At 53.2% G+C, this 24,614-nt stretch overlaps 1 protein-coding gene across 2 annotated transcripts; it reads right to left on the bottom strand.

Annotated features, from left to right (window-relative positions):
• Window positions 1–10,599: 10,599 nt before the first annotated feature.
• On the bottom strand, window positions 10,600–22,953 carry SLC29A4 (solute carrier family 29 member 4). 2 transcript variants are annotated; one of them, XM_089895549.1, is made up of 11 exons: window positions 22,615–22,953; window positions 21,344–21,351; window positions 18,982–19,105; window positions 18,590–18,703; window positions 17,983–18,074; window positions 15,843–15,912; window positions 14,369–14,607; window positions 13,584–13,722; window positions 13,276–13,463; window positions 12,400–12,640; window positions 10,600–11,332 (listed from the first exon to the last, which is right to left on the bottom strand). In XM_089895549.1, the coding sequence occupies exons 1-11, from the start codon at window positions 22,784–22,786 to the stop codon at window positions 11,190–11,192; spliced, it is 1,530 nt and encodes a 509-aa protein (XP_089751675.1). In that variant the 5' UTR covers window positions 22,787–22,953; the 3' UTR covers window positions 10,600–11,189. The 2 variants fall into 2 exon arrangements, with proteins under 2 accessions (XP_089751675.1, XP_089751674.1); XM_089895548.1 differs by lacking the exon at window positions 21,344–21,351 and adding an exon at window positions 20,402–20,409 and having other exon boundaries at window positions 15,843–15,917; window positions 17,983–18,111.
• Between the last annotated feature and the right edge of the window lie 1,661 nt (window positions 22,954–24,614).

Genomic DNA, 24,614 nt, shown 5'->3' with positions numbered 1-24,614 from the left:
CTGTTGTCTGGAGTGGTTCATTTCAGGGGCTGGGGTGGGCTTGGTGTCAGGATGCAGATCCTGGAGGGAGGAGCCACATGTAGCTGTTTAAACACGAGCCAATTTGAATGAAAAGAAATGAAAAGTTTCTTGGCTGCACTGACGCTGTCTTTGGTGGTCAACAGTCAGACAAGGTCGGTGGGCTGCTGTATTCGGCTGGCCCGCGTCCGTCAGTGCAGAAAGTTCTCTCGGCCAGACTGGAGCTGGAGATCACCCAAGGTGGCAGAGTAGAAAGCCCCTGAGCTCACCTCCTCTCACGAGCACACCAATAGCACAGTGAAAGAGACCGAACCTACCAAAAAGATCTACAACCAAAGACATGAAGAAGGAACCACAGTGAGACAGTTAAGAGGGGTGGACTTGCTGTATAGTCAGGCCCACATCCCCAGGTGGGTGACCCACAAACGAGAAAAACTAACATGGCAGAGGTTCTCCCACAGGAGGGAGAGTTCTGAGCCCCACATCAGCCCCCCCCCCCCCCCCCCCCCGCTCAGGGGTCCTACCCTGGGAAAATGCGCCCCCAGAGCATTTGGCTTTGAAGGCCAGTGGGGCTTAATTTCAGGAGTTCCACAGGACTGGGGGGAAGAAAAACTTCCCTCTTAAAGGGCACACACAAAGTCTCCCACGCTCCGGGACCCGGGGCCAAAGCTGTCATTTCCTGGGATCTTGGGCCAGACCTACCTGCTGGTCTTCCAAAGTCTCCTGGAGAGGCGGGAAGCAGCTATGGCTCGCCCTGGGGACACAGACGCTGGCGGCGGCCGTTCCTGGGCCTCCTGCGTGTGTATGCTGGGGCTGGCAGGTACCGCTGTGGGATCCTCCCTCTAGCTCCTCTGGCGCCAAGACCCGGCCCACCCAGCAGCCTGTAGGCACCAGTGCTGGGACCCCTTGGCCGAACAGGGCTTGAGACACAGCCCCACCCAGCAGCAGACAGGCTGCCTGGAGACTGCCTGAGGACACAACCCTGCCCACCAGACGGCCCAGGACTCAGCTCCAGCCCCCAGTGAGCGGGCACCAGCCCCAGGCCGTGCCACCCCCACCAGGGGACACACGCCAGACGCAAGAGAACTCCAATCCCTCAGCCTGCCCACGGCACGCCAGACCTTCTTGCCCTGGGACGAGCTGGCCCCTGGCCACTAGCAGGCCAGCACACGCTTCAGGACACCCCGCACCCAACTGCGTTAGGAACAACCTGACTGCCCCCAGCCCAGTGATCTTACACCAGCTCTGGGACCTCTGGGTCCTGCAACCAGGCTTAGGACCCAGCTCTGCCTGCCAGCAGTCTGGCACTAACCCCAGGACCCCCCAGTGGGCAAGCAACCGCCCTGGAGTCTCCTGGACCCTGACTTCACCCACCAGTGAGCCAGCACTAGCCCTGGGGCCCCCTGGGGCTCTGCAGTCGGCCACCTTGTGACCGGGCCCCGCCAAGCAGCAGCCAGCAGCCTCCACGTGAGGCAGAGCCTGGCAACCAACTGGGCGAGGGCCACGCGAGCCTGCCCACATAGCCCGCCGCAACAGAAAGACCCACGCAGCCTTCACAGGGGAAACCCTAGAGCATACAGCTTGGGTGACGAGGGGAGTGCACTGCTGGGATGCATGGGACATCTCCTACGAAAGGCCACTTCCCCAAGGTCGGGAAACATAAGCAACCTACCAGATACATAAAAATACAAACAGCAGCTTAGGCAAAATGAGGCGACAGAGGCACATGTTCCAGATGAAGGAACAAGATAAAAGCCCAGAAGAAGAGCTAAGTGAAGTGGAGATTGGCAATCTACCCAAGGAGTTCAGGGTAGTGACCGTAATGATGATCAAAAAACTCAGGAGAAGAATGGACGCACAGTGCAAGAAATTAGAAGCTTTTAACAGAAAATATAAAGAACGACCAGAGATGAAGAATAACAAATGAAAAATATACTAGAAGGAATCAACAGTAGACTAAATGATACAGAGAAACAGGTCAACGAGCTGGAAGACAAGAGTAGTGGAAACCACTGACGCTGAGAGAAAAAACAATGAAAAGAAATGAGGACAGTTTAAGAGACCTCTGGGACAACATCAAGCATGTTAATATTCACATTACAGGGGTCCCAGAAGGAGAAGAGACAGAAAGGGGTTGAGAACATATCTGAATACATAATAGCTGAAAACTTCCCTAACCTGGAAAAGGAAACAGTCATACAAGTCCAGAAAGCACAGAGAGTCCAACACAGGATTAACCCAAAGAGGAACACACCAAGACACATTGTAATTAAAACAGCAAAAATTAAAGAGAGATTATTAAAAGCAGCAAGGGAAAAACAACAACATACAAGGGAACTCCGGAACTCCCATAAGGCTATCAGCTGACTTTTCAGCCGAACGCCTACCGGCCAGAAGGAAGTGGCACGATATATTTACAGCGAACAAGAAAAACCTACAGCCAAGAAGACTCTACCTAGCAAGGCTCTTGTTCAGACTGGATGCAGAAACAAAGCTTTACAGACAAGCAAAAGCTAAAAGAGTTCAGCACCACCAAACAAGCTTTATAACAAATGTTAAAGAAACCTCTAAGTGAACAAGAAAAGGCCACAACTAAAAACATGAAAATTATGAGAGGAAAAAACTCATCCGTAAAGGCAAACGTACAGTAAAGGTAGGAAATCATTCACGCACCAAGCTAGTAGGAAGGTTAAAAGACAGTAGTAGTAAGGCCACCTAAACCCACAATAAGCAGTTAAGGGATACACAAAATAATTAGATGTAAAATATGATATCAAAAACAGTAATCGGGGACTTTCCTAGTGGTGCAGTGGTTAAGAATCTGCCTGCCAATGCATGGGACATGGGTTCGAGCCCTGGTCCAGGAAGAGCCCACATGCCGCGGAACAACTAAGCCCATGCGCCACAACTACTGAGCCAGCGCACTACAGCCCGCGAGCCACAACTACTGAGCCTGCATGCCTAGAGCCCATGCTCTGCAACGAGAAGCCACTGCAATGAGAAGCCCACGCACCGCAACGAAGAGTAGCCCCTGCTCACTGCAACTAGAGAAAGCCTGTGCGCAGCAATGAAGACCCAACGCAGCCAAAACAAAATAGATAATATAAATAAAAATAACTTTATATAAAAAAATCAGTAATCGTGAGGGGAGGAGGGTACAAATGTACGGTATTTCAAATGCGTTTGAAGTTAAGAGGCTGGCAACTTAAAACAATTACGTATATATATAGACTGCTACATAAAAACCTCATGGTAACCACAAACCAAAAATCTCAGAGGCATAACCGTCTCAGACTTCAGAAAACACTACAGACCTACAGTAATCAAAACAGCGTGGTATTGGCACAAAAACAGACATATGCATCAATGGAACAGAGAGCCCAGAAATAAACCCACACATTTATGGTCAATTAATCTTTGACAAAGGAGGCAAGAATATACAATGGAAAAAGATAGTCTCTTCAGCAAGTGGTGAAAAGACTGTCACCATACACAAAAATAAACTCACCATACACAAAAATAAACTCAAAATGGCTTAAAGACTTAAACATAAGACATGACACCATAAAACTCCTAGAGGAGATCATAGGCAAAACATTCTCTGACATAAATTGTACCCATGTTTCCTTAAGTCAGTCTCCTAAGGCAATAGAAATAAAACCAAAAATAAACAAATGGGACCTTATCAAACTTACAAGCGTTTGCACAGCAAAGGAAACCATAAAAAAAAAAAAAGACAACCTACAGAACAGGAGTAAATATTTGCAAACTATGTAACCAACAAGGGCTTAATTTCCAAAATATACACACAGCTCATACAACTCAACAACAACAAAAAATCCAATCGAAAAATGGGCAGAAGACCTAAATAGACATTTCTCCAAAGAAGACATTCAGATAACCAATAGGCACATGAAAAGGTGCTCTATATTGCTAATTATTAGAGAAATGCAAATCAAAACTACAATGAGGTACCACCTCAAACTGGTCAGAATGGCCATCATTAAAGTCTACAAGTAACAAACGCTGGAGAGGATGTGGAGAAAAGGGAATCCTCCTAACACTGTTGGTGGCAATGTAAGTTGGTGCAGCCATTGTGGAAAACAGTATGGAGGTTTCTCAGAAAACTAAAAATAGAGCTACCATATGATCCAGCAATTCCACTCCTGGGCATATATCCAGACAAAACTATAATTCAAAAAGATATATGCACCCCTATGTTCGTAGCAGCATTATTCACAATAGCCAAGACATGGACACAACCTAAATGTTCATCAACAGATAAATGGATAAAGAAGATGTGGTATACGTATACAACGGAATACTACTCAGCTACGAAAAAGAATGAAATAACGCCATTTGCAGCAACGTGGATGCAACTAGAGATTATCTTACTAAGTGCAGTCAGACAAAGACAAATACCATAATGATACCACTTATATATGAAATCTAAAACATGACACAAATGAACCTATCTATGAAACAGAATCACATACATAGAGAACAGGCTGGTGGTGGCCAAGGGGGAGGTAGTTGGGGGAGGGATGGAGTGGGAGGCTGGGGTTAGCAGATGTAAGCTTTTATATATATAGAATGGATAAACAAGGTCCTGCTGTGTAGCACAGAGAACTATATTCAATATCCTGTGACAAACTATAATGGAAAAGAACAGGAAAAAGAATGTATATATGTGTGAAACCGAATCACTTTGCTGTACAGCAGAAATTAACACAACACTGCAAATCAACTATATTTCAGTAAAAATATTAAAAAAAACATAAAAACCTATAATAGATACACATGCAAACAGAAAAAGGAATACGATACACTAAAGACAGTCATCAAATCACAAGGGAACAAAAGAAGAAAGGAAAAGAAGACTTACAAACACAACCCCCAAACAATTAGCAAAATGGCAATAAAAACATACATATCAATAATTACCTTAAATGTAAATAAATAGACTGAATGCTCCAATCAAAAGACACAGAGTGGCTGAATTGATAAAAAAAAAAAAAGACCTGCACATATGTTGCCTATGAGAGACTCACTTCAGATTTAGAGACACATAACAGACTGAAAGTGAGGGGACGGAAAAAGATATTCCATGCAAATGGAAATCAAAACTAAGCTAGAGTAGCAATACTTTTCAGACAAAATAGACTTCAGGATTTTTTTTTTTTTTTGGCCACGCCATGCAGCTTGTGGGATCTTAGTTCCTTCCCTGACCAGGGATCAAACCCGGGCCTCCTGCAGTGAAAGCGTGGAGTCCTAACCACTGGACCACCAGGGAATTCCCCAAAATAGAGTTTAAATAAAGACTGTTGTTAGAAGAGACAAAGAAGGACACTACAAAGAAGGATCAAGGGATCAATCCAAGAAGAAAATATAACAATTGTAAATATATATGCAAACAATACAGGAGTACCTAAAATACATAAGGAAAACATTAACAGACATAAAGAAAGAAATTGACAGTAACATAATAATAGTAAGGGACTTTAACACCCCACTTACATCAGTGGACAGATCATCCATTGATAGAAAATCAGTAAGGAAACAATGGCCTTAAATGACACATTAGACCAGATGGACTCAACTGATATACATAGAACATTCCATCTGAAAGCAGCAGAATACAAATTCAAGTGCACATAGAACATTCTCCAGGATAGATCACATGCTGGGCCACAAAACAAGCTTCAGTAAACTTAAGAAAATTAAAATTATATCAAGCAGCTTTTCCGACCACAATGCTATGAAACTAGAAATCAACTATAAAGAAAAAACTGCAAAAAACACAAACGTGGAGGCTAAACAATATGTTACTGAACAACCAATGGATCACTGAAGAAATCAAAGAGGGAATAAAGAAATACCTAGAGAGAAGTGGAAACGAAAAAAATGATGATCCAAAATCTATGGGACAGAGCAAAGGCAGTTCTAAGAGGGAAGTTTATAGTGATACAAGCTTACCTCAGGAAACAAAAATCTCAAACAATCTAACCTTACACCTGAAGGAACTACAGAAAGAACAAACAAAACCCAAAGTTAGTAGAAGGAAAGACATCATAAAGATCAGAACAGAAATAAATGAAATAGAGACAAAAAAGAAAGAAAGAAAGAAAAAAGAACTAAAAGCTGAAACTAAAAGTTGGTTCTTAGAAAAGATAAACAAATTTGATAAACCTTTAGCCAGACTTACCAAGAAAAAAAAAAAAAAACGGGGGGGAGCAGGCCCAAAGCAATAAAATCGGAAATGAAAAAGAAGTACAACTGACACCACAGAAATACAAAAGATCTTAAGAGACTACTACAAGCAACTATATGCCAATAAAATGGACAACCTAGAAGAAATGGACAAATTCTTAGAAGTATACAATCCCCCAGGACTGAACCAGGAAGAAATAGAAAATATGAACAGACCAATTACCAGTAATGAAACTGAATCAGTAATTTAGAAACTCCCAACAAACAAAAGTCCAGGACCAGATGGCTTCACTGGTGAATACAATCAAACATTTAGAAAAAACTTAACACCTATCTTCCTCCAACTATTCCAAAAAATTGCAGAGGAAGGAACACTTCCAAGTACATTCTATGAGGCAAGCATCACCCTGATACCAAAACCAGACAAAGATATCTCAAAGAACAAAATTAAAGGCCAATATCACTGATGACACAGATGCAAAAATCCTCAAAAATATTAGCAAACCAAATCCAACAGTACATTAAAAGGATGATACACCATGATCACGTGGGACATCCCAGGGATGTAAGGATCTTCTTCAACGTCTGCAAATCAATCAACATGAGACACCAAAGTACACACTGAAGAAGAAAAACCAAGTGATCGTCTCAATAAACACAGAAAAAGCTTTTGACAAAATTCCACATCCACTATGACAAAAAAAACTCTCCATAAAGTGGGCATAGAAGGAACATACCTCAACATAATAAAGGCCATGTATGACAAACCCACAGCTAAAATCATTCTCAATGGTGAAAAACTGCAAGCATTCCAAGATTAGGGACAAGAATGCCCATTCTCGCCACTTTTATTCAACATAGTATTGGAAGTCCTAGGCACAGCAATTAGGCAAGAAAAAGAAAAAGGAATCCAAACTGGAAAGGAAGAAGTAAAACGATCACTGTTTGCAAATAACATGATACTATACATAGAAAATCCTAAAGATACCACCAGAAAACTACTAGACCTCATCAGTGAATTTGGTAAAATTGGAGGATACAAAATGAATATACAAAAATTGGCTGCATCTCTAATCACTAACAATGAACTATCAGAAAGAGAAATCAAGGAACTATCTTATTTACCATCACATCAAAAATAAAAAAATACCTAGGGGAAAAAACCTGTATTCTGAAAACTGTAAGACATTAATGAAAGAAACTGAAGATGACACAAACAGATGGAAATATACACTGTCTTCTTGGACTGGAAGAATTGATATTGTTAAAATGTCCATACTACCCAAGGTAACCTACAGATTCAGTGCAATCCCAATCAAAATACCAATGGCATTTTTCACAGAAATAGAACAAATAATTTTAAAATTTGTATGGAAACACAAAATAGAAAAAACAGTCTCAAAAAAGAAGAACAGAGCTGAAGGAATCATGCTCCCTGACTTCAGACTGTACTACAAAGCTACAATAATCAAAACACTAAGGTACTGACACAAAAACATACAACTAGATCAATAGAACAGAATAGAGAGCCCACAAATAAACTTGTGCACTTATGGCCAATTAATCTATAACAAAGTAGGCAAGAATATACAGTGGAGAAGACAGTCTCTTCAACAAGTGGTGCTAGGAAAACTGGACAACTACATATAAAGAATGAAATTGGAACACTTTCTAACACCATATACAAAAATAAACTCAAAATGGATTAAGAACCTGAATGTTAAGACCAGAAACCATAAAAATCCTAGAAGAAAACATAGGCAGAACACTCTTTGACACAAATCGTAGCAGTATGTTTTTGGATCTGTTTCCTAAAGCAAAGAAAATAAAAGCAAAAACAAACAAATGGGACCTAATTAAACTTAAAAGCTTTTTGCACAGCAAAGGAAATCATCAACAAAACGAAAAGACATCCTACTGCATGGGAGAAAATATTTGTTAACAATATGACCAATGAGGGGTTAATATCTAGAATATCAATATATAGTTCATACAACTCAACATAAAAAAAAATATCTGATTAAAAAATGGGCAGAAGACCTGAATAGACGTTCTTCCAAAGAAGACATACAGATAGCCAACAGGCACATGAAAAGATGCTCAACATCACCAATCAGCAGGGAAATGCACATCAAAACCACAACGAGATATCACCTCATACCTGTCAGAATGGCCATCATGAAAAAGAACATAAATAATAAATAGTGGCGAGGATGTAGAGAAAAGGGAACCCTTGTACACTGTTGGGATGTAAACTGGTGCAGCCACTGTGGAAAACAGTATGGAGGTTTCTCAAAAAACTAAAAATTGAACTACCATATGACCCAGCAATTCCACTCCTGGGTATATGTACAAAACCCCCCCCCAAAACACTAATTCAAAAAGATACATGCAACCCACCGTTCACTGCAGCATTATTTACAACTGCCAAGATGTGGAAGCAACCTAAGTGTCCGACAACAGATGAATGGGTAAAGAAGGTGTGGAACATATATACTATGGAATACTACTCAGCCATAAAAAAGAACGAAATGTTGCCATACGCAACAACATGGATGGACTTGGGAGGGCGTCATGCTAAGTAAAGTAAGTCAGACAGAGAAAGACAAATACTGTGATATCACCTATATGTGGAATCTAAAAGATACAACAAACTAGTGAATATAACGTAAAAAAAACCAGACTCACAGAACAAACTCGTGGTGACCAGTGGGGAGAGGAAAAGGAGGAAGGGAAAGATAGGGGTAGGGGAGTAAGAGGTACAAGCTATTAGGTGTAAAATTAGCTACAAGGATATTTGTCCAACATGGGGAATATAGCCAATATTTTAGAATAACTATAAATGAAGTTCAATCCTTAAGGACTGTGAATCACTACACTATACACCTGTAACTCACATAATACTTTACATCAGTCACACTTCAGGAAAAAGGAGAGTGGAGGAGGCCCTCCCGGCCGCACCCACACTGGAAGAAATGACAGCAGTGCTGTCGGTCTGGGTGGCCCTGAGCCAGGGTGCAATGGAGGGGCGGCAGCCCTGCCAGGACTGGGGAGGCTGGGCCCAGGTCCTGGCGTTGCCACCCGCCCCCTACCCAGGGCAGCTCAGGCTGGCCCCCACGGGCACCTGCCCAGCAACCCAGCGCACTGCACGTGGATGGGACATGGACGGCCATCCGGCTTTGCTGTTTGAGGGTTGGTGTGTGGAGGGAACGGTGAGGCCATGACGAAGGCAGTCAGCTCTGCGTGTGGCTGGGGAAGGGCTCCGACGGTCCTCCCGTTTCAGAGAAACTGAGTCACGAGGTAGTGCGTGCCCCACCCCCACATACCAAGAGTCTCGGAAGGAGCGGCACGCTGGTGCCACCAAGTGGCCCCTGGGGCGGCGCCCCGCGTGGTCTTGACCCACGTGGCTGCAGGGGCCGGTGCCTGTTCGGAGGTGGGTGGGTTCCCAAGGTCGCGGGCCTGCCTGGAGCACAGGCCACCCTCAGGCAGCCGGCCCCCTCCTCCCCAACCCTCCTCCACGGAACCCACGTCAAAGAGTGGGGCAACCCCTGTCTTGGGGAAACTGAAACACAGGAGAGCAGAGGAATTTGTCCAAACCACACACATCAGCAACAGGGCCGGGACGGGACCCCAGAATGCTCAGCCTCCGGTCCCGGCTCTGATCCCTCAGGGCAGGGGGCAAGCTATCTCCCCTCCTTTTCTCCCCCTTCGAGTGGGCGCGATGCAGCCACTGTCTCTGACTGTTCTGAGGGCCAAAGGGGCACCAAGGTGCCCTTTAAACCCCAAATGCTTCCTCTCCCCACCCCGACTGTCCACCCCTCCACACAAATCTGTCCTGGGCCTACCAGGTGTCTGGAGGGAAGCCTGGGTTCCCAGTCGCGGGCCGTGTCCCACCAGGACCCCTCCTCCCACCGCAGGGGCTGCGATGGCGGCACACACGCTACTTGGAGGCGGCGATGGGGCAGTCGCTCTGCCCTCATCTTTAATGGCCAGTGCGGTACAGTTAGTGGACAGACGGGTGGACACCAGACGCAGAGGGGCAGGGTGGTCACAGCGGTGCCGTGGGTACCTGTCCTCCCCATGGAGAAACCCGTCTTTGGCAGGATGATCTGGGAACGCCCCCAGCTCAGGGCACTGAGCCAGCCAGGACCTCTGGGGGGACCCCACGCCTTCCTACTAGCCAGGGACTCCAGCATTTCTGTCCCTCCCTGGACAGGGCTCAAGGCCTAGGTCACAGGTTGACTTTAGCCAGGGCGTGGGCCCTGCTTTGCGGCCCCCAAACTGTCCCCCTCCTGTATCACAGGTGGAGGATCCGGAAAAATCATCGGGGGTCCCCAGGCAGGCACAGACCCCCAGGCCTGTGGCATCAGGTGGGTACCAGGGTGCACATGGGGTGCTGGCATGGGGTGGGTGCACCCAGGCCAGCACCAAAGCTGGGGTTGCAGAAAGGCCAGCGCAGACCGTGGTCTGAAACCATTCAGACCCAGAGCTTACAGCTCCTTCACGGCAAACGCATTTTGCTGGGGAGACCCAGTGTTTAAGAACGGGGACGGGGGGAGACCTGGGGGCGAGGGGTCCCCAGTGAAGGAGGTGCTGAGGACGGTGTGGCTGGGGCCATGGGGCCCTCAAAGCAGAGCCAGGTGAGGGTCACCAGAAGGGGACACCAGCTGGTGGTCTGTCACTGTCCTGGCTGGCACTGGGACCACCAGACACACGCAGGTGGCAAAGGGCGGTGTGAAGACGGAACACAGAACACAGTGCTGGCGGGACCCTGTGGCAGCCACACGTCCAGGCCTCCGAGAACTTGGCAGAACCTTGGGGCCGGAGTGAGGGCAGGTGGGCCCAGAGAGGGTGGCGATATTGGCACGGGGAGGAGGCCGGGGCCCCGCAGGCACTGCAGGCAGGGGTGGGGAAGGGCCCCGGCAGCCCTCCCTGGGCAGGGCTGGGGGCCCAGGCCTGGCTCAGAGGCCAGCGGGGAAGGAGGCGTTGGCGGCGGAGCGGTCGGGGCAGGTGCCGTGGGCGTCCCGCGTGAGGCTGTAGGTACAGTAGGCCACGGCCGAGCCCAGCGTCAGCCCCGTCATGTAGGACACGGTCATGGTGTTCCCTGCAGACAGGACCAGACCTCAGCTGGCGGGAGGGGGGCCACAGCGAGGGCTGGAGCTGAAGCCCTAGCTTCTCAGGTGTGAAGCAGTGACCACGGCCAGCTCCCGCCTGGGAGGTGGCCGCCCCAGGACTGTTCCACCCTGACTGAAAGTGCCGGGCGCTCCAGGCCTCGCCTGCTTCTCTTTCTCTCCAGCCTCCTACCTCCAACTGCTTCCTCGTCATGGACCACTTAGGATGTCTACTGGGCTTCCTGAACCTACTGTGTCCAGAACCCCCCTCCAGTGCCCCTTCCCACACGGCCCCCTCCCCATCTCACTTGACGGCAATCCAACCTTCTTGCACTGAGCAGCAGGCTCCCCTTGGGAGTCCTTCTTGACCTCCCCCCTCGCCCCACCCCCCGTCCTTTTCTCACACTCCATCTCCTAGTCCATCAGCTGGCCCCGTGGGCCCTGCAGTCAAAACGGATCCAGAATCCAGCACTTTCTTCCAGGCCCCTCCCACCTGTTTACTACTCCACTGCCGCCCCCTGCCCCAGGGCCTTTGCACATGCTACCCCCGCCACTCCGAACACTCTTCCCTTGCATTGTCACGTGGCCCCTCACTACTTTCTCCAGGTCTCTGCTCAAGTCACCTCCTCAGTGAAGCCTTCCCAGACTGCTCTGCTTCCATTGTGAACCCCCTACCACGACTCCCTCGTCCCATTACTCTGTTTTACATTCCTCAACCACGCTCATCACCATCCAACACATTACATCATTTTGTTGTCTCTTTGTCACCTCTGGACTGTCAACCCCACAAACACAGGGATCACTGTTTTGTCACCACTGTGTCCCCAGAACCTAGAACAGTGCCTGGTGCACGGTAGGGGCTCACCAAGTAGCTGTGAGATGAACGAGGGGGTAAGTGGTTGGCGAACGTCCCCAAGCTACGAGCCCCAAGGCTGACTTGACCCTGGGACCCAAAGGTAGCTTCTCGCTGTGTGGTCTTGACTTCTACGGGCCTGGGTTTCCCTGCCTGACAGTGGACAGCCCTGCAGGCGAGCAGGGCGCGGGCCGAGCAGGGCCTTACCTGCTAGCTCCCGCTGCTTGGGGCTCACTTTGCCCGCCGCCAGGATCATGGGCACGCTGCCGAAGTAGCCGTTGCTGATGCCCATGAGTAGGGAGAGGATGCAGGGCCAGGCCGGGTGGCGGAGGGCGGGCGTGCTGCTGGGGTAGACGCACAGGATGAAGAGGGGGATGAAGACCACACGGAGGCAGGAGCAGGCCAGCAAGTGGGTGCCCTGCCAGTCCATGGGCAGCGCCGCCAGGATCTGTGGGGAGACAGACATGTGGGCCCATGCCACTCCCCTTGCGTCTTCCTGGCAGCCGTGAGGCCACCAAAGCCCTCATACGGCACCCAGCTAAACACGACACACGTGCCCCTGTTCAGCCTGCACAGCGCCCTCGCCGGGTGGGGCTCTTGACATTATTTGAGAAACGAGGATACAGAGGCCCAGAGGGTCAGGCCCACCTGCATCAACATGTACGAAGCGGCAGCAACTGAACCCACTAACTAAGCTTTGCTCCCTCGGGAAGCACAGACTCGAGTTTCTCAGACCTCCCAGCTGTGTGACCCCAAGCAGATGGCTTTCCCTCTCTGAGCCTTGCGTTCTTCTACAGAAGACCAACGACAGGCCAGCCATTTCTGGGTGCCCTCCTCCGTGTGCCCACACCTGTGCTCAACTAGTGAGTGTGGGGCAAGCGCCGCCTCCCCCAACTGCTCCCAGCTGCGGTCTGGACCGTGGCTCTGCTCCCGCCCTCCCCACCAGGAGCCACGGGCATCCTCAGCTTGGGGCCTGCGCCTCCCCGGGGACCCTCCCCGCGGCTCCCGCAGTGACCCTGGCGTCTGCTGCCCCCACCCACGGCGTCCTCCCCCAGGGCCGGGAGGGTTGGCGGGGGCGCTCACCTTGCCCACGAAGTCAGAGAGGTTGAACACGGCCATGATGAGAATGGGCAGCCACTCGCCCAGGACGCAGTGGTGGATCTCGGACTCGAGACCCGGAAATAGGCACAGCGTGATGAAGTAGGTCACGGCAATGGAGAGCATGTCCGCCCAGATGACGCGGGCCACCACGTAGCGGTGCAGCAGCAGGGCTGTGGGTGGCAGGCGGCGTCAGGGGGCCGCACACCTAAGGGGCCCCAGCCCGCCGGAACACCCCCTGCCCTCCGCGCGCGCAGACGAGACACGGGACGCCGGGGCCCAGCCCGCCCCACCTCGGAAGGAGGGCCAGCTGCGCCTGATTCTCGGCCGAGGCACATCGAAGCGCGTGTAGGCTCCCCCGCCGCCAGTCACCTCGTGGGCTGGGCTGTCCTTCGGGGACCCGCCGTTGGCCAGGCCTGGGCCCTGGTGCTCCTGGAGGGGATACAGGGCGGGACGCGTTTCGGTGAGAGCCCCCCGCAGGCTCCTGCCTGCGCTTCCTCGCTGTCCCGCAAACACGCCAAGCTCCTCCCACGCCCCGGAGCCTCTGCGCGTGCGCTTCCCTCTGCCCCCACCCCACGCCCCGCCCCCATGCCTTTCGTGTGGGTCCTCACACCCCTCCGCACGGCTCAGGTCTCAGCCCGGAGCCACTCGCGGACCCTCCGTGACCATTAAGGGGGCCCCGGTTTCTGACGTGGGCCTTGTCTCAGCCGGCCTCCCTTTGCCCGGCCTCTGGCTCCGCGCAGTGTCCGGGGCGCCCCAGCTCCCCAGGATGGCTCCGGGCGGGCCTGCGGGGGAGGCCACAGGTGTGGGCCATCACACCGGGGGCGTGGGGAGGTTAAGGCCTCAGGTGTGGGCTGTCACAGCCAGGGGGCCTCAGGCCTCAGGTGTGTGGTGCCACCAAGGGATGAAACCTTGGTCCACAGGACGAAGGAGGGCCCGTGGGTAGGAGCTTCGGGCCACAGGAGGAGCTGGAGCCTGAGACGACAGCGACAGCGGGGCGCGGCTGGAGGAGCTCGGCTGGGACGGGGCGGCGGTCGTGCCGGGCCTCCCGGCTCCCTGCGCCGACCTCGCGACTTACAAAGTGCACGTCCTCGGCGGCCACGTCGTGGTGCACGCGGTAGCCGGCCGTGCGGCCGGGGCGGGGCCGCGCCGTGTGGTAGAGCACGAAGCGGCTGCCCCGCACCAGCAGGTGCAGCAGGAAGCAGAGCAGCTCCAGGCCCGCGGAGACCAGGAAGAAGATGAGCGTGCCGGCCCGCTCGTCGGGTAGCAGCAGCTTCGTGAGGATACGGCTCAGGGAGACCATCACGCCCGCCGTGCCTGCGGGGGGAGGGGCCGTGATGCGGGCGACCCCGCCCCGCAGCCCTGGGACGCGGACACGCTGTGGCAGCCCACAGGATGCGCCCGCGCAGACCGCCCCTCTCTGGCCCCTGTGCCCGGCTCACACACACCCCACCCCAGGCGCACTGATCACGTGTCTGCTGTGTGCCCGGCACCGTCCGCCCTGAGGACACAGTGGGGACGACGCATGCAGGCCCTTCCTTCTGGGGCTCGTTGGGGAGAGGCCCCAAACAGGTCGCAGAAAAACACCAATGATTGTGCAGGATTTGGGGGGACAGGCAGAGACAAGGGGGCGAGCATCCATTGGCAGAGGGCGGGCATGAGCTCTACATGTTTGTGTTTGCGGAGCTGAAAGGAAGTGGTGGGCTTGGAACCAGGTGGGTGGGGTCCTAAGGTCACAGGGGAAGGTGGTGGGGGTCACGGCAAGCGGGGTACCTTCCCGGAACCAAATTCCACAGACGCGAGGCTTGGAGCCCTGGGGGCACCTGGTGGGCCTCACCGTATGTAGAGGGTACAGAGTACCCCAAAGGGGAGAAATGGGGCCCAGAGTCCACCTGAGTCCTGCCCCACAGCACGGCTGAGCCTGGCCCATCCAGGCCCGGAAGGAAGACTGAGGACATCTGGACGAGGTGCTCCGAAGTGCTTGCGGCTGGGCTGAGGGTGGGGCGGCCCCCGTGCTGGAGGGCAGCAAGACAAGAGGGGGAGTCGGCTGCTCGGACCGGGGCTGGGACGCAGGGATCACCCCGGAGGGCAGGTCCACATGACTTGCAGGGACTTAAAGCACTGGGTGTCGGGTAGGTCTCAGGTTTGAGCAAGGGGGTGCCCGTCACTGAGCAGGGGCCGGTGGGATGACGTGTTGGGCTTGGGAAAGGGAGTCTGAGTTGCCAAGTGGGGGTGGGTCTCTGAGGAGAGCTTGGTGCTGAGGGCCGGCACTTGACATCACGGGTGTAGATGAGCTGCCCTGCACACACATGCACACACAAAACGCACGCCTTGCACAGACGCTGCGAGACACTCGAGACCCATGCTCAGAGTGTGGCACGTGCTCCTCACATCACAGAGGACTCTGCACCCAAAGAGACCACGCCTATCACAACCTCATCCCTCCTGTCTGGGAGTCCGGCCCCCCACCAGCCAGGCGATCGCCAGCCCCGCCTCGGTCCCAGGAAGAGGGTCCCAGAGCCTAGGCAGCTCTGAGGTCTGCAGATACTCACTCTCCCCTGTCATCACCCCCTGCGTGTACCTCTTGGGCAGCATCCCCGTGTATCCGTAGAAGCTGGATTGCTGCACTTGAGAGAGAGAGAGAGAAATAACCATGAGACACCACTTATCACCTGTTTGCTTGGAACAGAATTCAGAAGTTTGAGAACACAGTTGGCAAGGGTTGCTGGGAAAAGACATTAACACCACTGGGGGCAGAGGGACCTTGTCCAATCCCCTCGCGGGGTGGGGTGGAAACAGCACCACCCCCTGCATAGCACAGTCCTGCCTTCGACGTCCCCGCCCCGGGGCTGGCCAGGCTCCCCAACCTCCTCTGGTCATTGACACTCAAGCAGAAATGACACGCGTCACTCCTGGACCAGGTAGGAAAAGCCCACATGGTCTTCTGGTCTGTCTTTCCCCAGGGGCGGCCACAGAAGAGGCCATGTGTTACAGACGGGGAGCCACCGGCAGTCCGAGTGAGTGTGGAAATAATCCCACTGACACGCTGGACGTGCAGCAAGTGTCAGAAATAAGGCCGGTTCTGAGAAGCCACTGAGACCTCTGGGCTCGTTTGTCACCACAGCATAACGTCTCATCCTGACCAACAAGACAGAAGTGCAGCAGTATCTGGGGAAAATGAAAATGTACTGGCTCAAGCCCTGTGGTCTAGTGACTCCACGCCTGGAAGTAAACCCTGGAGCAGGGCTGAAAAACTAGCATCTCCTTCCTGGTGGGGTTATCAGCATTTTTTTTTTTTTTTTTTTTAACGAAATAGAGCAGACCTGAGTACAAAGCCTGGATTGAGAATATTATTTCACAAAGCCTTGATTTCATTTATAAACACACACACACACACACACACACACACACACACATACACACGCACACATGTGTGCTGGGTCATAATGTGAAATGTATCTCTTTCTGAAAGTCACCATCAACAGAACAATTGGCCTGGACCTTTGCAAACATCATTGCCACAGAAGACAGAGAAAGGCTGAGGACCTTTCGGATTAAAGGAGACTAAAAATGTGACCAGTGATGCAACGTGTGATCCTGGGCTGGGTCCTGGGTCAGAAAAACCAAACGCTGTACAGGACATTACCGCGACAAACAGTGACATGATTATGGATTGTAGATCTGATAATAGTATTGTATCAATGTTAAATGTCCTGATTTTGGCAATTGTAAATGTGGTTCTAGAAGAGATGTCTTAGGTTTAGCTGTTAAACACCCTGAACTGTTACCATTTAGGCAAAGAGGCATGATGATGTCTGCAAGTAATTCCCAAACGGTTTAAGGACAAAACATACATTTTCTATTTATATATATTTAGGGGAAATTTCATATATATACATATACTTTAGAAGGTGGAGGAGGGGGACTTCCCTGGTGGTCCAGTGGTTAAGACTCTGCGCTCCCAGTGCAGGGGGCCCGGCTTCGATCCCTGTTCAGGGAACTAGATCCCGCATGCCGCAACTAAAGATCCCACACTCGGCAGCGAAGATCCTGCATGCCGCAACTAAGACCCAGCGCAGCCAAATAAATAAATACATATTTTTTTAAAAGATTCTTTTAAAAAAAAGAAAAAAAAAAGAAGGTGGGGGCAGGGAGGGGGAACAGAGAAAGCCAGCAAAGGAAAGAAAGCACATGTGGCAAAATGTTAACAATTGGTGAATCTAGGTGAAAGGTATACGGGAACTCATTATATTATTCTTAACTTTCCATAGGTTTGAAACAGTTTCAAAATAAAAAGTTAAAAAAAAAAATTTTGAAAGCTACCGCCCCAGAGAAACACAGTGACACGGTGACATGGGCAGGAGAGGTTGTGAAGCCCGGTTTATACCTGAGAAAACCAGGGAACTGCCTCCGTGTCCACATGGCATGTGGGCATGTGGACGTGTGTGTGGAGTGTGTGCTCTGACTCTGTGTGTGACCAGCGCACGCAGCCCTTTGGGTGTGCAGTGTGCGTGCATGTGTGAAAGTAGACGTGCACGTGTGAAAGTAGACTCGCCCACGTGCACGTGGAAACGTACCGGCACTGAGCCTGGCTCACCCTGTATTAACATGCCCCCAGCACACGAACAGGGCCGGTGGGACGGCCCGCAGTGGGCACCCAGGGGCTCAGCCCACCCCGGCCCCTGGCCCTACCTGTGCAGCCGAAGGCCACGGTGCCCACCGCAGCCAGGTTGATGGCATAAGCCTGGTCGCGAGAGAAGAGCTGCAGCCACACGTCACAGATGCTCATGAACAGGAGGGGGCCCAAGGCTAAGAGGTAGCCTGTGTGGGGAGAGGCCAGAGAGGTGGCAATCGATGGTGGGCTGGGGGAGCCCCCTCATCCCCCAACATCGAGCCAGGTCTGAGGTGCCCTCTCTCTGCCTTTCCCCTTAATACTGGGAGGGTGCGGACATCTTAGAGTTCTAGGAGGGGCACCCAGAAGGCTTCCTGGAGGAGGCGCCTCCAGCTGGGTTTTGAAGCTGAATGTTACCATGGAGACAAATGGGAGAGGAAGAGCAGGGAAGAGCAAGGGCCCCGGGACACACGTGGGGTGCACAGCAGCCTCGCCAGGCGCAGGCATCATGCCAGCACGTGTTACACACACATGGGCCTGACACTGTTTTCATAGTTGAACCCCATGACATTCCTAGGAGGTGCGCCCATCTTACAGACAAGGAGAGTGAGGCGCACGCAGGGAATGGAGGGGCATGTGACGGACAGGTGTGAGGGCCGGGAGCCGGGTGGGCAGCGGGCAGCGTACCCGCGGTGATCCTCGTGTGCAGGCTCAGTCTCTCCACCAGCACATTGTTCAGGAGCACAGCCACCAGCGCCACCAGGATGTAGGTGAGGCTCATGTCAAACACAATCGAGGTCCCTGGTGGGGGGGAGGGTAACAGGGGTTCAGGGGAGCCCCACCCTCTGCACCTGCCCCCGCCAGGCACTGCTTCCTCCCTCTGCCCCAAAGGGGCTGACAGCCCAGAGAGGGTGAGTGGCTGCCCTTGGGGTCACACAGCAATTCACAGCCGAGCTAGGGTTTGAATAAAATGGGCTCCCCAAGTGGGGTCCTGCCCAGGGGGTTTCTGGAGGGTGGCAGGCCTGAGCCACGTGTGCAGGGCAGCACGCGATGGCAGGACGCGACTGTGGGGTACCCACCTGGGTACTTGTGGTGCAGGTAGTCCACGTCGGTGATGAAGCTGTTGTACGGCAGCAGGAAGCCCACGCCAGCCAGGAGCGTTGCAAAGTAGACGGCGCGGTAGCGGTCGTCAGGCACCGGCTCCTCTGCCCGCAAACCCAGACGCCAGGTGAGACGCGGACCAGCCCATTCGCGGCCGCGACCACCACATCAGGGCCACAGTCCACCACGGCACCCCCATCACGACCACCATAGCCACAGCCACTCCGGCTGCCACCCGAACCACAGACACGGCCTCCCACCATGCATCTGTCACTGCCACCAGAAGCACCGCCACCTTAGCTACCATCACCATGGCCACTCTCACCATATCCAAGCCACCAAAGCCATCATGACCGTGGCTACTCTCCATCACTATGGCCACAGCTGCCCACGCCACCACCGTCATGGCCATTATCAAAAGTCACCACACACCATGGCCACTGTCACCATCGTACCCACCATCATGACCACCATCACCAGCCCACGGCCCATCATCACTGTGGCCACTGCCACTGTATCCACCAGCATCGCGGCTGCCGTCACCCTGGCCGCCATCCATCCCCATAGCCGTGGTTGCCAAAGCTGCTGCATCACAGCTGTTATCATAACCTTACAGCCACTGTAACCATGGTCACCGTCACTGTGGCCGCTCTCCACCTTCATGGCCCCAGCTGCCCCAGTCATCACAGTCATGGCTGCCAGACGTACAACCACCAATACCACGGCCAGTGCAGCCATCACCACAGCCACTGTCCGTTACCAAGAGGCTGCTGCCACCGTGACTCTCACCATCACGGCCACTGAAGCAGCTGGCTGGAGAGGAACAGTGAAACGGCCTTTTGGAGACTCAGCTCCGGGACCAGCTGGGTGGCCAGACCTGGTGGGGCTGAGGCAGTGTCCTCTGGGAGGCTACCTGTGCTCTGAACCAGCGTCCAATATGCAGGGCTGACTCTCCTATAGTGTTCACACATCCAGGAACCACGGGCAGAAGTAGGAGTAGGGCCACTCACTATGCCCCTTAGAGATCCAGCAGCAAAATGTTTGCTTCCCACCCCCATGACTTGAGGCTCCGCCGGGCCGGAGGGCTTTGCTCCAAAGGGAGGAACGGTTCCCCGCCGAGTCACAGTGATCCTGCAGAGAGCAGGGCGGCTGCTCTGGCTGTGGGGACAGGTCCTGACCGTCATCACTGGGAAATCAGGTTGCTCCCGTGTGGGAGTGAGAGAGTAGGTCCGCAAGACAGGAGATTCCTCACGGCCTCTCTCAGGACGTGCAATCCCTGTGACACAGTCAATGGAAAACGATACCAACCCAAGTCCAGCAGGGCTGCTAGTGATCCAGAGCCTTCAAGAATGAAGGTTGGGGGAATTCCCTGCTGGTCCAGTGGTTACGAGTTGGCACTCTCACTGCTGGGGCCCCAGGTTTGATCCCTGGTTGGGGAACCAAAATCCCATAAGCCACATGGCGCAGCCAAGAAAAAAAAAAAATAAGGAAGCTTGGGTCACCCACCGGGCAAAGAACCGTGACCAGTTAAGATACTTGTGGTGGGCAAATGGAATATGGGATGGGTGGTGGGAGAAGGTAGTTATGAATACCAGCTACAATCACGTGACTAGTCACAGACATGAGGACTGACACTGTTATGAATATTGCTTCCTTTTTTTGATATGAATGTGTGTGTGCATGTATTAATCAAATACTTTTATTTCATTCACTTTCTCACCCCCGTATCATCTAACGTAAGATGTGTTCGTAACAGTTAACCCTGTGTCTCAGTATTGAAGTTTGGGGCATCAAAGGAGAAGTGTGAACATCAACACACAAGGACTTTGCATCCTTTGGGGAAAGGGTTAGTGTGTTTTTGTTCATATGGGGGTCCGTTATGTCCTGGTAGGTGGGGGGTTGACTGTTAGTGTCTTTATCTGGAGACTAAGTATGGTTTAGGGAGCTGTGTATAGGAGGCAAGCTGGTAAGGGGTAGACTGTAATGGTCAGTTTGTAGGTCAACTTGGAGGCTGAACCACAGTCCTGTTGTTCAATCAAACACCGACCAAGGTGCTGCTGTGAAAAGATTTTTCTTTCACAGAAAAATCACACAAAGGCCCTCCTTAGTTACTTTAAGTTTGATCAAGAGGGAGTTTACCCTGGGTGGGCCTGACCTAATCAGGTAAGACCTTGAGGCCTTCCCAGAACTCAGGGACCCCAAACGGCTCGTGCCCCTGGGATTCCAGCCTGCTTGTCATCTTCCGTCCTGACCACCTGCCTGATGGACTTCAGACTGGCTTAGCCAGCCTCCTCTTTAGCCAGCCAATGTCCTATAATAAATGCATATGGATATCTATACATCTATATCTGTATTGCATCTTTAACTCTCTGTCTAGCTCTGCCTATCTCCTACTGGCTCTGGTAGAACCTTGACTGACGCAGCCACCGTCACCATAGCCATTACAGCTAAAATCACCACTGCCCTGGTCACCATGGCCACCATCCAATTCTATGGCCATGGCAACGTGGCATCCACTACCTGGCCAGGAGAAGCCTGGGGATGGGCCCCGAGCTGACTCTGTCCATACACACGGGTGCAGGGAGATTATCCCAACCCAACATGGGTCTCAGCCCGCAGAATCTCCACTCCCCATCTGCAAAGAGAGGGGATGGAAGCTGAGAGTAAGTCTCCATGTCGGAGCCTGAAGTGGTCCTAGTATAACCTGCAGCCAGCCCCCAAACGAGCTATCACTTACAGGGGGGCCTCCTGAGCACCGGGAAACGTCTTAAGCCACATTTTGTGGATCCAGTTGCAAGCACATTAGGGTGGCCCCAGGATCATTCCCCTTTTCCAGATGAAGAAACTGAGGCCCAGAGAACAGTGACTTACCCAAGGTCCCTGAGTGGACAGAGACAGGAGCTGGGGTTGAACCCAAATCTGCCTAACTCCAGACCTGCACACTGCCCACTCTGCCAGTCTGATCTCACAGGCAACTGGCCTATTTCCTCCATGTAGGGAACCTGAGGCTCCGAAAGGTTGAGGCACTTGCCCTAGGACACACAGATAGGTGGAAAACCGGATATTTCTTTCTTGGGGTTTTTTTTTTGGGCTGTGCTGTGCAGCTTGTGGGATCTTAGTTCCCTGACCAGGGATTGAACCTGGACCCTCGGCAGTGAAAGTGCGGAGTCCTAACCACTGGACCGCCAGGGAAGTCCTCAAAACTGGGATGTTTGAACCTCACATCGATCCTCTTTTCGGACACTTTCCCATCTCCACTGAAGTGAGGCATGGCTTGCTCTGACCCAAGAATGCAGCCAACGCCATATGCGTCAGTCGTAGACAGAAGTTTACATACAGGTCAGTGCATGATTCACCGTGTGCCCTCCCACCTCCTCAGTGGTCGTGGAAACCCACGTTAAGATGGAGCCTTCCCTGGGCACACGGCACTAGTGAAGGCACTGGGCCGGTGGGCTCGTTTGTTACCACAGCAGATCTAATCCATCCTGACCGACGCTGCCTCCCGGGTTCAGTGACCCCCCCCCCCCCCACAAGGTTCCCCATCGCGGGAAGGCTCCCACAGCCGTCCCTGCTTTGGGGCAGACACGTACCCTGGCTGCACCCTCACTCACCAGAGTCCGTGAAAATCGGGATGCCCCTGGCCCTACTGCCCTGGGCCTGGGCTACCCCTGCCGCCACCTCCTCCAGCTGGCCGCTGTCGAAGCTGAAGCTCATCACCACGCTCCTGTGTGGCGTGCTCGCCACGCTGGGCTCCTGGAGTTGCTGGCTGCCCACCGAGCCCATGGCAGCCCTGCTGTGGGGAAAGCAGATGACGCAGGCTGGGGAGGCCAGGAGCGGATCCCTGCCCCACTGCCACGCGGCCAAGCCTGCACCCCCGGGGGACCACCGTCTCTATCCATCCCACCCACCTTGAAACAGCACGCAGGGGCACACTAACCTGAGTGGACGAGCGATGTCACGTGACTTGTGTCTTAAGATGCTCCCTGGCTGCAGCGGAGAGCAAGGCTGGAGGCCCGCGTGAGGGCGGCGGCAGTGGGCACAGCGGAGAGAAAGAGACGGGGGGAGAAATATTCTGAACACTTGTGTGCCAGCACCGTGCTCGAGCGTCCCACGAACCATCTCCCTCTGGGAGGGGGTTCCGACATTCACTCATTTGACAGCCGATGTTAGAGCGTGAACGTCCCGCCGGCCCACCACCCCGATCTCACAGGCAGTAAGCAGTGGGGCCTGAACCCGGACCCAGGCCTGTGGGACCGTGAGCCACCACGGCCCACCGTTCTGGGGCCGACCACGTGGGGGAGCAGGAAGTCCTCCCTTTGGTCTTCCTCCGTTTCTCTTGCCTCAGCTCAAAGCTGTAGCCCTTATCTTTGGAGGAAAGGAAGGAGCTGATTGATCCTCGAGGGAGTAACACCCCCATTGTGTAGGTGACCCTGTGGGTGTTGGGGGGTCTAGTTCTTTCCCTGAAACATTGATCAGTTTGTTTTTCTGACTTTTATTAATTTATCTGATTGCCAAAAGGATACAAATTCGCTGTAGAGAATTTGAGACAAAGATGGGACACGGAAGCACTGGGTACTGAGCGTAGCACTTCCACTTCCCGGGCCGCCCCGAGCACATATGGAGGAACCCACGGAAGAAGCCGGGAGACAGACCGCTTCCCAGGGGTCCCACGTGCCCGGCGCTACTCCGAGTCTCTCTGAGGATGGCGCCGGCCACGCCCAGCTCCCCCACCTCTGCTTGTCCCATCTAACGTCCTTCCTGCCTCAGTTTACCTGCTCCCCAGCCTCCGGACGGGTGTGCTGACCAGTTACGGAGTGCCTCCCCTGGGCTTCCCCCCTTCCTTGCTCCCCATAGAGTTTTAGTGGGGGTCTGAGAGGCTGGAACCATCCCTGATTCCAGGTGGGCCCTGGGGACTGGGTAAATTCTGGTCTTGCCATCCGGGGGCTGACCCGGCTTGATGCGCACCCAGGAGCAGCAGAGAGGAGGGTTGCAGGCTTCTCCTTCTGGGACCTGGGAAGCCAGGCGTGAACCCCTCTGGTCTCGGTGCTCTTCCTGTTGCCCCCAGCCCCGGGCCTCCTGACACATCTGGAGCTGGGGGGGCCGAACAAGACACAGGACAGAGCTTGGCCTGGGTTTGAATGACTGTGGCCTTAGGCAGGATCCTGCACTGGAGGCTTGGACACCCTCGGTCCCCAGCCACCCAGCGTCCTGGGTGGGGCCGGGGAAGGGGCCAGCGGCAGAGCGGCGGTCTACAACAACGGACACTCCTCCCTCCAGCCCTGGAGGATGTGCACCCCCGACCCCCTGGGCCGTGTTCCCCACAGAGACGCGGCGGCGCCCCAAACCTGCCGGGCCTCCCCGCTGAGGTCTCCGCCCCGCCCAGAGGCCACGCCCCCCGGGAAGGCGGACGTGTTCCGCGACAAGCCAGGAGGCCGCCCAACCGCTCCCGCCCTCTCAGCGGGTGAGGCGGGCAGCTGCCACCCACAGGGCCCCCCTCAGCCACTGTCCCCACGTGCTCCTGCAGTCCGCCTCCCGGGAGGTGCTCTGGCTCCCCCTGCGGCGGCCCCATGACCCCTGATACCACCTTCCATGGTGGCAGGGCAGGGGGTGC

Source organism: Delphinapterus leucas, chromosome 15 (genome assembly GCF_059928025.1).
Source record: "Delphinapterus leucas isolate spDelLeu-1000000601 "Yukka" chromosome 15, BTC_Dleu_Yukka2, whole genome shotgun sequence".
Lineage (NCBI taxonomy): Eukaryota > Metazoa > Chordata > Mammalia > Artiodactyla > Monodontidae > Delphinapterus > Delphinapterus leucas.
This window is presented reverse-complemented; position numbering and strand designations above follow the sequence as displayed.

Bases quoted from the DNA above. Each gene is read 5' to 3' on its own strand.
- SLC29A4 (XM_089895548.1), bottom strand. From the start codon at position 22,786: ATGGGCTCGGTGGGCAGCCAGCAACTCCAGGAGCCCAGCGTGGCGAGC. The intron at 13,464-13,583 runs GTGGGGCGGGCT...TGCCACCCACAG, and splicing joins CAGCTGGCCCTCCTTCCGAG to CCCTGCTGCTGCACCGCTAC. The intron at 12,641-13,275 runs GTGAGCGCCCCC...GTCTCCCCACAG, and splicing joins TCTCTGACTTCGTGGGCAAG to ATCCTGGCGGCGCTGCCCAT.